At 36.6% G+C, this 15,918-nt stretch overlaps 7 protein-coding genes across 7 annotated transcripts; 4 read left to right on the forward strand and 3 right to left on the reverse strand.

The window, feature by feature from the left end:
* Positions 1–77: 77 nt before the first annotated feature.
* L201_002374 (uncharacterized protein) lies at positions 78–749 on the forward strand (the record flags this gene model as incomplete). The annotated part of the gene is made up of 3 exons (XM_066218150.1): positions 78–153; positions 211–442; positions 506–749. The coding sequence occupies 3 exons, from the start codon at positions 78–80 to the stop codon at positions 747–749; spliced, it is 552 nt and encodes a 183-aa protein (XP_066074247.1).
* A 393-nt stretch (positions 750–1,142) lies between these two features.
* On the reverse strand, positions 1,143–2,985 carry L201_002375 (chorismate synthase; the record flags this gene model as incomplete). Its single annotated transcript, XM_066218151.1, has 6 exons — positions 1,143–1,305; positions 1,425–1,583; positions 1,750–2,072; positions 2,221–2,673; positions 2,750–2,827; positions 2,896–2,985. 6 exons carry the CDS (start codon positions 2,983–2,985, stop codon positions 1,143–1,145), a joined length of 1,266 nt encoding a protein of 421 aa, XP_066074248.1.
* Positions 2,986–3,287: 302 nt separating this feature from the next.
* L201_002376 (uncharacterized protein) lies at positions 3,288–5,012 on the forward strand (the record flags this gene model as incomplete). The annotated part of the gene is made up of 3 exons (XM_066218152.1): positions 3,288–3,758; positions 3,834–4,301; positions 4,410–5,012. The coding sequence occupies 3 exons, from the start codon at positions 3,288–3,290 to the stop codon at positions 5,010–5,012; spliced, it is 1,542 nt and encodes a 513-aa protein (XP_066074249.1).
* Positions 5,013–5,383: 371 nt separating this feature from the next.
* Positions 5,384–5,774, reverse strand: L201_002377 (uncharacterized protein; the record flags this gene model as incomplete). Its single annotated transcript, XM_066218153.1, has 2 exons — positions 5,384–5,394; positions 5,468–5,774. 2 exons carry the CDS (start codon positions 5,772–5,774, stop codon positions 5,384–5,386), a joined length of 318 nt encoding a protein of 105 aa, XP_066074250.1.
* Positions 5,775–7,127: 1,353 nt separating this feature from the next.
* On the reverse strand, positions 7,128–8,264 carry L201_002378 (uncharacterized protein; the record flags this gene model as incomplete). The annotated part of the gene is made up of 2 exons (XM_066218154.1): positions 7,128–7,138; positions 7,202–8,264. 2 exons carry the CDS (start codon positions 8,262–8,264, stop codon positions 7,128–7,130), a joined length of 1,074 nt encoding a protein of 357 aa, XP_066074251.1.
* Positions 8,265–8,887: 623 nt separating this feature from the next.
* L201_002379 (uncharacterized protein) lies at positions 8,888–10,045 on the forward strand (the record flags this gene model as incomplete). Its single annotated transcript, XM_066218155.1, has 1 exon — positions 8,888–10,045. One exon carries the CDS (start codon positions 8,888–8,890, stop codon positions 10,043–10,045), a length of 1,158 nt encoding a protein of 385 aa, XP_066074252.1.
* Positions 10,046–10,693: 648 nt separating this feature from the next.
* L201_002380 (uncharacterized protein) lies at positions 10,694–15,505 on the forward strand (the record flags this gene model as incomplete). The annotated part of the gene is made up of 10 exons (XM_066218156.1): positions 10,694–12,032; positions 12,109–12,956; positions 13,048–13,090; positions 13,170–13,339; positions 13,417–13,644; positions 13,774–13,929; positions 14,012–14,036; positions 14,137–14,340; positions 14,432–15,179; positions 15,403–15,505. The coding sequence occupies 10 exons, from the start codon at positions 10,694–10,696 to the stop codon at positions 15,503–15,505; spliced, it is 3,864 nt and encodes a 1,287-aa protein (XP_066074253.1).
* Positions 15,506–15,918: the final 413 nt, after the last annotated feature.

Genomic DNA, 15,918 nt, shown 5'->3' on the forward strand with positions numbered 1-15,918 from the left:
ATGAAAGATACACGCAAGAGGACTTCGATACGATTTATCATGGTCTAGGCGATCTTTTCGGATTTCAAGATGACGATATGTCAAACGTTCTTAACACCAGTAAGAATGCTTGGATACCTTGTGGTAAAACTCTCTGGATACTCAAACTCTTTGGTAAGTAGCTCTTCTCCACATCGAGCGCGATGTTTAACTTGCTCATCATCTATACAGATAAAGGAGTAGTCCGAGTCCAGCTCGAAACTAAAGCTCGATCAAGGTCATTTTGGAGGAGTACCTGCAAACATTTTGGTCAAACTGGCAATGAACAAAAGGAGAATTCAGATGCAAATTTCACGAAATCGAATGGGACAGAGTCAATATGCTCTGATCACAAGCTTTCAGAAGCTATAAGGTTATCAGATCAATATATAAAAGAAAATTTTGAAGCAGCATTATGTTATCAGTTGAGTTGAAGAGTCAATGACTATATGCGATCATGACAAACTGACCGTAGCCTTCATTACAGACTTTCAAGGACCGCTGAATGGAGGGATAAAGCAGTTTCAGACAAGATGATTGCTTATCTAGTCTCCATGTGCCGCGATAATACGAAAAGTAAGGAAGAGTTACTACCAGAAGTAGAATCGCTGAAGGAAAGGGTGATTATATTGGGTGAAGAAATCCGTGATGTCGGTTCATTGAAACAAGGAGATGTAGCTGCATGGTTATCTGTCATTCAGCATGGTAACAAGGTAAGTTTAGCTCAATAAATCACTAGCTATAAGATTTCGCTTTAAAAAGGCTAATTCGTCAATCTGCGATGAAACAAATAGGCAGTGAGAGATTCCATAAGATTTGCAATCGATGCAGAGATAGAGGAGTATCGCAAGCGATCAAATAGTAATACGGATCAAAAAGACGGAATGAACGGTTTGCGAAAACAAGGTTTTAAGGTTACACCTAAGTTGTGGGATGATACGAGGGGATTATTCCAGGAGGAGACAAAGATGCCCTAGAGAACAAGTAAAATACGAAATATTCGATACTATACACATATGATATGCAGTCACACTACTCACGAAAACCTAAAGCAAAACTGCATGTTATGAATCCAGAGCATAATCAACCCATGATGTATATGTCTATTATGAAATATTCTACTTCTATTCCTCACCAACTTTTTGACTTTGTACTGCACCAACATCTTTTCCATTTACGACGGCTTGAACGGTAGATTTACCAGGAAGAACCATTGTTGGTGGTAAATGAGTGAGAGGAGGTAAGAGGGAAGCAGCTTGTTTTCGAGCGTTTTGTTGTAATACCATGCTAGAATAATTAGGCGATCAGCATTCATCGGTAAATATGAAATATCGAATTATCACAACTTGACGAGGTGACTCTGGTTGTAAAGGGAGGAAATAATTCTGATTGATTAGACAACTTACTCCATGATGACGATAGCTGCCATGGTCTCAACGATAGGTACAGCTCTTGGTACTACACATGGATCATGTCTACCTTTAGCAGCTAAAACACCTGCTGAACCATCGTATCTTGCTGTAGGTTGTTCTTGAGCGATAGTAGCGGGTGGTTTGAAACCGATTCTGAAGGGGCAACAAGACATCATGATTAGTATCGGTTAGACTTTTGCAGTAGGAGCCGTAGTGACGATGATGATGATTCTCATAGGTCTTCACGAAGATTTGTTGTGGTAATGAAAGAAACGATAAACACGTATATGTTAGATGAAAAGAGTTCCCAACAACTCACCTGAAATAGATATCTTCACCATTTGTAATACCACCTTGAATACCACCTGACCAATTAGTTGAAGTTCTTAAAGTATCTTGACCTGTTCTTGGATCTTTACCTTCAATGAAAGGATCATTATGTATTGAACCGGGGAAAGTTGTACCTCTTATACCTGAACCGATTTCAAAAGATTTTGTTGATGGAATAGATAACATTGCATGTGCTAAAACAGCTTCTAATTTATCGAAAGCAGGTTCACCTAATCCAGAAGGAGCATTTCGAATTACACAAGTTACTGATCCACCTAATGAATCATCTTTAGCTTTTGCTGCTCTGATTGTCTACGAATGACAAGATAAATTATCAGTACACAACTTTTCTTTTGATCAAATGTCTTGCGAACGGGCAAATCAATAGATGCGAGAGAGATCATGATATAAGAACTACCGATAATGTATTTTGAAATGGCAGTAAGAACATTTAACTCACTTCTTCCATTTTTTTACTTGTTTCTTTATGAGGACATCTTGTAATTTCTTTATCAACTTGTTCTCTAGTTACAGTATTAACTAAATTCATATATTCTTTACCTAAAACTTCATCTTCTTCTTCTGCAAAAGGTAAAGCTATTTTACCAACTGAAGCAACAAAAGCAACAATTTCAATACCATAAGCTTGTTTTAAATATTTTTCTGCTATAGCACCTGCAGCAACTCTACCAATAGTTTCTCTTGCTGAAGCTCTACCACCTCCAGAAGAAGCTTTTAATCCATATTTAGCTAAATATGTATAATCTGCGTGTGAAGGTCGAGGATATAAATCTGTTTCCGCATAATCATGTGGTCTTTGATCTTTATTTTGTACTAATAATCCAATTGGTGTACCTAATGTTACTCCATGTTCAGTTCCAGATTGTAAATGCACTGTATCAAATTCAGATCTCTAACATTTAAATATCAATATGTAAACGTAAACAACTGTCAGCTAATTTCGATATCATAAGGAGGATATAGCTTACAGCTGTAGTAATATCACTTTGACCAGGTCTTCTTCTTGATAATTGCACTTGAATATCTTCTTCAGTTAATCTAAGTCCCTATATGGAAAATATGACATCTAAATTAGCATAGACCGAATTCCACAAGTGAGACCCGCTCAACTTACAGGTGGAACACCATCAACAATACAACCGACAGATTTACAGTGGGATTCACCGTAAGTGTGTACACGATAATTTTGACCGAAAGATGACATTTTGAATATAGTATCAAGTTGGAGTTGAAGAAGAAGTTTGAAAGATGTATGAAACTATTTTTTGGTGTACATTTACAACGGATCATGTAGGGATTTTTAACTTTTTTGACTCATAATCTTTTGCTTTTCATCGAGATCATGATCCGTGCCTTGTACTGTCCTGTAATAACTGACATTTGATTCCGTCTTCGCTCGATCAGATAAAAGTTGGCAAGTATTATGGTAGTGATATTTGGAATATATTTAGAGCAAAGTAGATTACCTCAAATAGTGTATAGATTCCAGACAAGCAACAAGTCAAGATGCCTAGACCAGGTCAAGCAAAATTTAGAAGAAAGAGAGCTTTGGCTGAGATGGAAGCTGAATCGATTATTTCAACTTCATTGGATATACAACAATCTCAAGTCCAAAATCATAATTACGATCAAGGTGTACAGGAGTACGAAAAGGGAGATCATGATGAAGAGGAAGAAGACGGACAAGCAATGGTGGATAATCCACGTTCGCAATGTTTACCAGTAGGAATATTACCACCTAACTTTAATGGTGAACCTGTAGATGGTTCTCAATATTTAGCTATGGCAAATAGAGATAATTCACAATTACCTTTTGTAAAAACTGTTGATAATCCATACAGCAAACCTATAGAAGATGATATTCGTTCCACCAGGATGAATGGCTTTAGTGGTAGTGGTAGTTCTTCAAGACACCCTGCATTACCTAAGGAATCATGGGAGAAGACTTTCCCTGCACATTTCAATAATTATAGACAGGTATGTATCATGTAATACCCTTTGATTTGATTATGGAAAACAAAGCTAACATGCATTTTGGAAAACCTCAAATAGCATATCCAACCCCAATTATCCTCTTCCTCCTCTTCCTCCTCCTCCTCCTCATCATCATCATCTAGTATACCGGCATATCCAATTGATTATCCACCTTTACCGGCCGTTTCACTTCGACCGAAATGGTATGCATTTATAAACGGATATATAATGACAGATAATCAGAATCAAAAGAAATCGAAAAAGGGTAAAGAGAAAGAGAAACTTAAAGCGAACCCTATTTTAACTGAAGAAGAAATGATGAATGCTGTTGAAGATGCAATAGTCGTTAATAACATGAACGGAAATGATAGTGGTGAAGATATGGAATTAGATATTGATGATGATGATGATGATGAAAATGGAAATAGTAATGAAAACTTATCAGTAGAGAAAGCTATTGTAATAGGTAGAACAAGTAGAGGTAATGAAAAATTGGTTGGGAAACCTAGAGAACCTTTATTGAGTGTATTGAGGAAATTGAACTCGGTGAGTAAAAATCTTTATTATCGTATCCCATATCAAGATGACAAAAGAAGCAAACTGAATACTGATAACTTTGAATCTCATTTTCTGTCTTTTTTTCTATGGAGATAGGCACAAGCTTTAACGGTTTTATCACATTTTTCACATTGGATTTCAGAATCAATTGATCAATTACCTTCTCCATTAGATATTGATTATGGTGATAATGATGATGATGATGGAATATCTGGAAATAATGATAATGATAGTAACATCATAATGACTCAAAAGAAAGATAAAATGAATAAAATTAAAAATCCAATATCAAAACATTATTTTAATTGGATATTTAGTTTATTGTTAATAATTGATAAACAAATTAATTCAGATGAAATTTCAATTTTAAGAGAATTATCAAGATCTTTAATGAGAGTTGCAGGTCATAAATGGATTTTAGGTGTTGTTTCAAAAGATATTAAAGAAAATTGGTTTTTAGGTAAAAATCAATCTGCTTGGTCATCATCAACAGTCTCAGTTAATCAAAATCAAAATATTAACACTAATATAACGCAATTTTCGAACGAATATGATATACCTAATCAGACTCAAGCACAGATAGCAGAAGATAATAGTATAGATGAAATTTTAGCAAGATGTTGGATAATCGTTCATGCTGTTTCTGCAGGTTGGGGTCAAAAAGATTTATTAGATGAATTAGAAGTTTTGTTTACGTAGATTATCAAACAACCAATCAACCAAATCGTACAGAGTAAGAATGACTATTTTTCATTCTTGTGTCTCAATCATCATATTACTCAAGCAAAGACAAACCACATACAGTATTATCTATATGATCTTGGTCTCAGCAATCTCTTTCGATTCGTGCGTTACAAATAATGCATACTCCTGTTTGTTAAAATAATACTGTTTTATTCAACGAAGCCGAATGTAAAGTTGTATTTCTGTTTTCATCAATAGCTGATACTTAAAAGAGTAAAAACTCATGTAAATATCATTTATGATAAGTCCGATACCATGGGTAATTTTGGCATACTACATGCTTGCATGTTTGCATTGATCAATCCCTGTTCTAAGGCGTTTTGCTTTCAAACAGGCACTGTAAGCACAAAGTTAGTCTAGAGACCACAATAAACTAGGAAATGTCAAATATGTCATCGAAATACACTCACATCCACAAGCTTCACAAGGTTTAGCTTGCTCACTATCCATCATTGTTAAACCCTGACACCATTGATTTAACATAGAGATCCTCTTATCCAATTCGTAGTTACCAAAATGTTCAAGTGCTGGATGAGCTTTTTCAATTGAATTCTTGAATTCTTCGATCAACCGTATCGTATCATCCCGATTTTGATGTTTTTGAGAAGCTGATCTGTTTACTATAGTCCAAGGTTTATTGTTTTTAACACTATTCAGATTTAATGGTTTATAATATCTTAATGCACAATCTAATAATTCTTGCACTTGAAATTTCATATAAAAATCGCGTTGATTTCCAATCACCTCATTTCTTCCATCAGATCGACAATTTCGAAGATATTGGTCATCAACATAAGAAATCCGAATATCAGAGAAAATTGGACCGATAACAGATTTAAAGGGAAATGTCGATGGAGGTATGGTCAAATAGTGAGGGAGATGATGAGTGAGATCGTGTAAAACCAAAGTATCAAATTCACCTTGAAAGTTTGTCAACCATTCAGCATACTTGTTCTCTCCGTACCTATACGGGTGCCAAGAATTTAAGACTATGTGCCCATCATTCTCACCTCCAGCAAGTCTTCGTATGCATATGTTACGTGGTCGACATGCCGCGGAAAGTAATTTTATAACGTTGTTCATATCCCGTCCTAAATATGTATGTCGACCCAAGTTCCTGTCGATAGCTCGTATTATGACGGCTTTAACGTTAGGTAATAAGATGTCTCCAGTGAAGATCTTCGATACTTCCATTAACTTGATCCAGGGCGAGATTGAGAACTTGCACGAATACTCATAGGTATCGGCTGCATGGATGTAATAAACCCGTTTGGTGAGAGTCAAATTATAACGGAGTCTAATGGGCGCAGGTTGATCGTATATTGTAGATTCACGGCTTATCTTCATTGGGGCAAAGAAGAGGTGAATCAGGTCTTTATCGAAATGATTGATATGTGAAAATAATCTGTATATACCGCTTGGGCTGAGTACTAGATTTTGGTAAAGATATGGTGTAACAATCTCATAGTGATTTCTGGAGCATTGTTGTAAATTCGCCAAGGAATTGTGTTTATGGGAATGCTGAAGGATGGATAAAATACGATAAAAGACATCGAGGGGAAGGGAAGTGCCGTTTGATGTGGATAAGGTTGAAGTGCCGTGGGTCACGGGAGGTGTAGATGTCGATGGAGTGGTAAATGAACTCATCTATGAACGGAAATTGCGGTATAGAATCAGAATGACGATATGAGTGCGATTGCAGTATTGAGTACTATACCAGATATGCTATATACTCACCATATAATGAAAATTCTGTCAAACATGAAAGAAAGTTTTCAATTTAGCTTATGGGTCAAGAAAGGCAATAACAACATATATATCGGATTTTATCAAAATGATTTGTAAAAAGATTTGACGTGTTTGACATACCACTTTAGTGATTCAAGAAAATTTGATTACCCTGGACACACTCGAAACACACAGAGACGCACGGACCACCTGTTCTGCATTGACCACCAGTAAGATGCTTTGACAAGAACCCCAAATACATTACAGAACAAAGGATAAGGGATACTGGACAACTCAAAATGCTACCAGTCATTAACGATCATGAGCAGATAACATCACAACTTATACCGGTCCTACGAGAATAATGTTTAATAGTCAGCAAATGAAACAGGAGGGTTATATGTTAAATAGCTCACTCCCACATGCCTCACAAGGTGGCTCTATCAAAGATTCTTCCCCAAACACCCATTCAGCTGTATCTGGCCACTCTCTAATACATTTCTTCCTAGCCTTCTCCATCGGTGATCCATAACCATTATCTGCAAATTGCTCCGCTAGCTCCTTCATCAAATAACCTTTAAACTTGCGACAATCTTCATCTGTAAACCTATCATAACCATGACCTCTAATAATTCTCCATCTTGAATTTTCATTACCATCTACACCCATTGCAGCACCCGTACACGTCAACACTTGATCATTTATAATTTCCTTATTATCACCCATATGTCCATTATTTGATCCAGCATAAGATCGAGCTTTACTAAATGATACACGAGGATTTACATTTGAATGAACTAAAGCTATATCTGAATTTATACTATGATAAACTAAACCATTTTCTTTAATTCGTAGGTCTTGACAAAATTTGGGCATAGGAAACCATCCAGATTTACCAGCTCTTTGTTCTATACATAAAGATAATTCGTTACAACTTTTTGATAATACTTCCGTAATATTAAGTATTTCATCTACATATACTTGATCTATTATATTCAGATAGAAAGATAGTTTATCTAAGTTAGGTAATAACCTTTCATCAATGAGATCATTTAGAATTGATGCAATTTCTTTTATTGTAGTCATGTTACCTAATGTTATATCATCATTTCTTTGAACAATTCTGAGTTTTTGTATAGGAGATAATGTCCATCTTATTCTAAGACCTTGCTGTAATGTCCAGACATCTTCAGGTAACTGACTTGGTAACTTTCTGAATATGGCATATGCTTGTTCAGGTTTAAGCTGGATGAGTGGTCGAAGAAGTTCTCCGAACCCAGGTCCATCAACATAAACGTCTTTGTACACATACGGTATAACCAATTTATAGAAGGTTTTAGAACATGTCGCTAGACGTGAGAGGGTATTGGTTTGTCTACGCTGTTGTAAGAATGAAAGGATATTGTGTATAGCGGGTGATGGTAGTTTTTTGCCTGATTCTGTCGTAAAAGTCGCTTCCGCTGAAACTGTGGATGACATGTCGAGATGATGAGATGAAGGTGATCTTGGGTTCTCACGATTCCCTCCGTTTTGAGTTGTTCAGGTTATGTGTTGTCTGCTAGCTGTATGGTGGAGGTAGAGAAAGGGGATTCCACGAGGTTATCGGGATGCCGTGATATCTTAAAACGAAGGATGAAGGGTTCAAAAGGCAGATTAGAACGATAATATCTGATAGATAGTTATATAAAGGTGAAGTTGTCAAGATGAGAATCCCTATTATTATTATTCTTTGCCAAGATTTTCTTCAGGATTCAACATTTGTGTTTGTTTGATGCGCTTTGACCCAGTTTGATCAGTTTAGCGTGTTTTCTGATGTCACATTTTTATCACCATACGAGTATATTCACATATTCGCGAGTACAGTAAAGTTGAGTCAACTACAGTCAAAATTTACCGAGTACTCTACGAGTAGCATTATCAGCAAATACTCTCCGCTACATAACTTCACAACGACAACTTTTCGTTTTCTCTCAGCCGAAAGTTGTATTCATATTATTCCTTCTTTATATTCTTAGCAGACTGTCAATTGGTTCATACAGCTGAATTCCTTTAGCACCTCAACCAAGAAAGCCACAAAAAACATCTATCTAAGAATTTCTACCATGTCTACTCAAAAGCCGTCCTCCAAGTTGGAGGCACTTCCTTTGGACATATTCGACAAGATATTCTCAGTGCTAGAATCGACTGGATCACTTGGGACACTCGCGACTTTCGCGCAGTGCTCACAAAAGTTTTCACTTGCGATCTTGCCTTACCTATATCGGTGCTTCAGTTTGAATGCTAAATCTGTCAACTCGATATTCCCCTTACTCTCTACATACCTGAAAGATCGCCATTCTGATAGAGGTGCGAATGCAACCAACGATTCTGGCCTCAATGATGAGGTCGATCAAACTAGAAACAGAATTCTCAAAATTTTATCAAGTATTCAAGAGATGATCAGTGATCCCATCAACCCCAAATCCGATCCCGAGGCGGCAGAGTTGATCGCCCGACTCATGAGACTTATCGAAGATCAACCTCTAATCATATTTCCAAACTTGAAGATCCTTCGAATCATTGCACCTTCGCTCGCATCATCACAAACGTATAGCGACATACTTGAAATTTTAGGTCATACATTATCACCTTCATTTATCGATTTTAGATTGAATGAATCTGCATGTGGTTATGCCTCTTTCAGAGAATTCCTTAATTATCCATTCATCAAAATGTATTTGAAGAAATTGGTTATTCATAATATGCATACATCATATTTACCTAAACCATCAAATGTTAGAATTGAAGTATCATTTAGAGATCATTTGTGTACTCCAAACGATCAATATGATCCAAAAGATGAAAATGGTGGGATTTGGCAAGGTGAAAGATGCGATTGGGATTGTGATAAAAAATTCTGTAAAGTCATTTTACATCATATTCAATCTTATCCAGAAGATAAAGATTATCCACCTTTAATCGTTTTCGAAGAGACCAAAGCAGAAGAGCAAGGTGAATTGTCAGATCTTCAATTCGAACCAGATTCACATGACAATTTGGGAGGATTCAGAGAAAAAGATGACGAAGATATAATCACCCAAAATGATAATCCAAGTTCAATGACTCAGATGGATTTGATGTCATCGAAGCTCCAAGAGAAGATAATCGAAGAAGCGAATGACTACAGACATAATAAAGATGGAACAGAAGAGACTAAATTGGAAAATATACGTAAATGGAGAAAGAGAGTAATTTTCATGAGATCAAAAAGTAAATTGTAGAGTGAAATGTGCGCATGTGTATATAATTTGTAGATAGACAGGAGAAGAAAGAGAAATATGTTACTTATATATCAATCAGAATAAATTTCTTTCCGCTGCTATGGACGTAGAGTGATCGGTGTGCGGTGTGCTGCAGTTCTTTCATTTTTCATTGTCATGATCCTTCCTATACCACACCGCTTTCTATACCCGTTAACTACTATTAGTACTAGCTTATCATTGGCGGTATCTTCCACCTTATAATCGGCAAAGCCAGGCATGTAAAAGAGGGGAATGATTTAAGTAAATACCGACTTCGCATTTTGTACGAGTACCTGAATGTAGTAACCACAGTAACCCACTTATGATGGTAAATATACCGTAAATATCTACACATTCTTTTTGACATGACAAGAACAGATGATCCCCTCTTTTCTACTTTGCTTTTTTGTTATTGTATATCCTCCTCACACGACCATTGATCATTATCGTCTTTCTCATCCCTCAACTCTCCCTCCCTCAAGATTAAGCAAACTATCTCAAGCAACAGATCTCTCCAATGGAACAGTAGCCAAAGGATACTTATCTCACTTGACTTACTTATAAATCCCGCATATACATATTAACCGATAAGATCCCATATCAAAGGATCCGATAGTCCGAGAAAAGATGGATCCTGCTTTACTTCAATCTTCACCTTCTCAAGGACAAGGTCAACAACAACAACAAAGTTCACCTCAACAACATGTCAGTCCATCTAATACAAATATGAATGATGTCAAACCGAATATCACAGCAAATTCACCTAGTCAAAGAAAAGAGTCGACGTCACCTTCAACTGCAACTTCATTAGCTAATCCCAGTAACACAAATAATAATTCGATAATACCAAATAACCAAATGCAGAATAGTAGTAATGATCTGTCATCAAGTATGAATTCAATAAATGGAGGAAATGAAAATAACATAAATGGCAGTATTAGTAATAATGGTGGTGGTAATGGAGGACAACACTCACAAAATGATTTAATGGATCAAGATATGAATGATGGATCATTAGAATCAGCCAAAAGACCTAGATTAAGATTAGCACATGCATGTGATAGATGTAGAAGAAGAAAGATAAGATGTGATACACAACATCCATGTACACCATGTCAACAATCAAATAATCAATGTACATTTGAAACTCCTTCTAGACGTACTGTTAAACAACCTAAAAATTCTAAGGAAAATAAAGAACAGAAAGATTCTTCAACATCATCAACTTCTAATAATCTAGGAGGAGGAGGAGGAGGATCGGGGGGAGTTAAAAGACCACATTCACCGCTAAGAGCAACTTTAGCTTCTTTGACCAGCGGCCAAAATGGAGTAGGCGGAGGAGATGGATCGACAAATCTCGAAGCTAGATTAGCAGCTTTGGAAAGTATGTTGAGAGATGTACCGCCGAATGTACATAATGCATTCTTATCAACATTGGATGCAAGGTTAGGTAGTGGAACTGGAATAGGGTTAAAAGAAGGTAACACAATTGATGGTGTTTCAGTTGCTGTGGAAGCTTTAAAATCGACAAATAATAATAAAAATTCATCAGTGAATACAAATAACCTGAATCTTAATAGTCTGCTCGGCATAGCTTCTTCATCTTCCAACAGCAACAATAACAGTGGGCCAACAAACTACAATGGCTCAGATTTCCTTGCAGACCTGAATTGGAATATGCCTTCGTCTTCCTCATCAACCAACAATTTCAGTTTGAATAACAATGGACCAAATTCTACTCTCTTAGCGGACTGGACAAATAATAATAACAACAATACAAGCACTTCTACTTCCTCAAACAATAACAATAGTAACGGGAGTGCCTTGAGTAACTGGTTGGCTGGGATTGGAGTAGGTCCAGGTTTAACTAAAAGAAGGGAAGAAGTTGGTATGGATGAATTAGCTAAAAGAATGGAAGGTATGAGTTTCTTTTACGAAGATGAAATCGGTCAAGCTAAATGGCAGGGTGAGTCCAATGATCATTCCGAAGGACATAGTCTCGATATGATACTGATGCAATGTACGATATCGGTATTTTACAGGAGCTACATCCGGTTTCCCATTACTCCACCTTCTTACCGCTGCCAACGCTCAAAAGGAAACCGGTGAAGAAAACCCACTTGATATACTTCCAGATGTATTAGCTTCACCTGTAAACTCGACACTATCAATTTCACCTGCCAATGCACCTTCCATACCGCGCAGAGTTAGCTCACCAGCAACAGGTTCCCAGGTCAGATCAGCATCGGTACCTGCTAAAGGAAGATCATCTTCAATGGGAATAGGAAGCGGTGGAAGTGGAAGAACAGCGTCACCTATGGGCCGAGGCGCTGGCTCTCGACCTAGGAAAGAAAGATTCTTCCCCGATCGTACACCAAGACCACATCAAACATTAAATCCTGAAGCATCATGGAAAGTTATAACAGGAGTTATACCACCTGATTTAATGGATACATTAGTAAGATGTTATTTATCAACAAGTCACTTATTATGGCCTTTTTTACATGTACCATCATTCTTAGCAGATTATGCAAATCCTCAACAATGGGGTGAACCTGGATTTACATGTTTTATCGTTGCTGTATGTACATTATCTTCAAGACATGTTGATGATCCTAGAGTTAGAGCAAATTCAAATGATCCTTCAACAGCTGGAAAACAATATTTTGAATTATTTAAAAGATTAAGAGATTTACCTTCAGCCGATAGACCAACTTTATATTCAATTCAAGCTGCCTTTTTAGCTGCAATTTATGCTTTTGGTTTAGGTAATTTATCAAAAGCTTTTGCTTTACAAGCTGAAAGTATTACATTATGTTTAGATGGTGGTTTACATAGATCTGTAGATGGTTATGATCATTTTGATGCGGTTGAAAAGGAGACTAGAAAGGTGAGATACAGTCAATTTCTCTCTTATCCAATACAACAAAACAAGTAAAGAAATCGAATGATCAGCTAACGCTTTTCTCTCGTATTCATAGCGTACTTTCTGGTCAATTTATTCATGGGACAAACAATCTGCCGGTGAGTTTCACTTTATTACTATTCGTATAAAACTTGTGTAACAAGAATAAGCTGACCTTTCCGATCATCCTCTCTATAGCTCTATTCGGTAGACCACCTATTATCCATCTGCGAGATTGTGATGTTACGGAACCACTTATAGTGGATGACGAAAATCTGACCGCAGAAGGTATAAAAGATGAAAGTATCGATGAACAAAGTAGAATGTGTGCTTTTGTAGCTGCAATCAGATTACATGTGATTTTAGAGGTAAATATATATTCTATTTTTTTCTGGAGATACTGCGTGAAACCATATATTGATTATCTTCTCTTGTATGGATATAGGGAGTTATTGACTCAGCTACAAGACCATCATCATTCCCTACATCACCATTTTTAGCTAAAGCCGCAGCAACAATAGCGAGAAGATCACCACAAAATGAATCATTACAAGATGAATTAGGTTTATTGGAAGAATGGACAAGAATCTTACCAAAATATTGGCATTATGACAATGATACTGCAGCAAGTAGAGATCCAATTAGAATTACTCAAGCTGAAAGATTACATTGTGTAAGTGAAGCTCTTCCCTCCAAATCATCGATTTTCCTCTTCATCCACTACCCTCAAGGTGAATAAGCTATGATGAAAAATGTAGAATGATACTGATTCCAGTGATTTTTCTACTTTTCTATGATATAGCTTGAACATTTAGTCAAAATGATCATTTACAGACATAGATTTTCAGGATTCGTAGCAATGCCTGCGTCAACTCAAGAGGAAAGAGCAAGACATATCGATTTATGTAGAAAAGCTATGCAATGTGCTTTATGCATTATTGCGGACCATGTACATATCGTGAGTTTTTGATTTCCCTATCTCGATATTAAGTCTTTTCAATATTGTGATTTTTGCTAATATACTGCCGTTGGTTCTATAGTCTCAGCGTGGTATGATGACATATTGTAAGTTCCAATCCCACGGATATATCCATTCTCATGGAATGAATGACGCTACTTGATATGGCTACGCGTTTCATACTGATCTTTGTACCATGCTACGTAGACGGTGTTCACGTCATTCATCAACTTGCTCAAGCAGGAAGAACATTGGTAGCTGTCATCTTAAACTGCAGAGATTCAGATTTCAGACCTATTGTAGCTCCTTCGATTGAAGGTTTAAGATCTTGTGTTGGTCTATTGAGAAGGTTTAGTGGTAGATATTTATGTGGATTGAGATCAGCAGATATCATTGATGAGTTCTGCCGAAGTGAGTGATCCATCTCGTTGCCTCTTCTCCCAGTCCCTTCCGTTGGTGAAACCAAAGACTTATTACTTATTACTTATTATAATTCGCTTAGTCTGTAACATTCCTGTCAATTCACCCCGAGTACCAGACTCCACATCCAGACCATCTCCAGCATGGTTAAGACCTGTACCTAAGAGATTCGCAACTCATCAAAGTGGTTCATTTAATGAAAATTCTCCAGGAACAATGATGGATTTTCCAGCTTCAACATCATCCTTACCTGGACCTGGACAATTACCGTCTTCTATGCAGAATGATACAAATTTATCAAATGATTTGGACGCTTTATTCAATACTTCAGCATATTTTGATATGTCAGCTATTGAAGCTGGTACAACATCATCTTCTAGTAATACAAATCATCAACATTCCAACTCAAATTCTTATAACGATTTTTCATCTGCACATATAAACACTAGTAACAATAATAATGGATTAGGTGAACCTTCAGCACCATTTGATAGATTCGAAACTATAACTCCTAATGGAAATACAACACCAACGAATGGCAATATCATGTTAACTGGAAATCATTCACATACACCTGGTCCTTCTCTTAATCACCATCATCATAATAGTATGAATTCATTTGATAACAATAATAATCATCAGAATAATTTCAATAATTTCGGTAGTGGTAATGGTAATCATAATAGTAACAATAATGGGAATACCAATACAAATCAAATTAGTTTCGATTATGGATTAAATGGTATGGGTTATGGTGGTGAAGCTTTAGCCGGAGAAGGTATGGATACTGTTTCTGATGGATTGAAAGGGAATAATGCGAATGGTGGATTGTGAGTCTTAGTCTGAACACTGAAAGCCTTTCTTCTTCCCCCTTGACCCCCTCGTTCATTTCTTGCATCTTGCTCCAATCTCCCTTCCCTCTTCTCCGCCATACAACTTTTTCTCTTCAGTATTGGCCTTCTTGCTTGTATTCCGGCCCTGCATCTTCGTCATTCGTCATTTGTTCCTACATGCCATCGTTAATCACTAACATCTCGCTTTGATCCTTCTTAGATCCGCAGCAACTATTCTAAGTCTAATGGAAGAAGGTTCATTCGATTATGGAAGTATATTCACCGATCAAGCTCCGCTACCTATGGATGTAGAGCATAATTAGGATGTGGTTGAATAATTTACCAGTCCATCATGTTTGGTCATATGTTATCTTGGGAGGATCATTGGGAAAGATGATCGTGCATAAACCATTAATATAGAATGCGTTCGCATACTATTCTATCTCTTCTTTAACTCTACGTCTTGTTTCAACTTGTAATCTAGATTCTATACTATCATATCTTGCTTTTAGCTTATCTTGGGGTTTGGCTTTTATTCAACTGTAAAATTGTAATATCTGATGTAAAGTATTTTTAGTGACTTGAACAGTACGTTGTTGTTTAACAATTAACATACGCTTTTGCATGTGACAGGATACCAAACAGAACATCAACGTATATATTGCTTGATTATATTCACTCTGATATCTAGTTTTTTTCCTTATCACACAGTTTCATAAGTTACTTTCCGGAGATG

Source organism: Kwoniella dendrophila, chromosome 3 (assembly GCF_036810415.1).
Source record: "Kwoniella dendrophila CBS 6074 chromosome 3, complete sequence".
NCBI classification, from domain to species: Eukaryota; Fungi; Basidiomycota; class Tremellomycetes; order Tremellales; family Cryptococcaceae; genus Kwoniella; species Kwoniella dendrophila.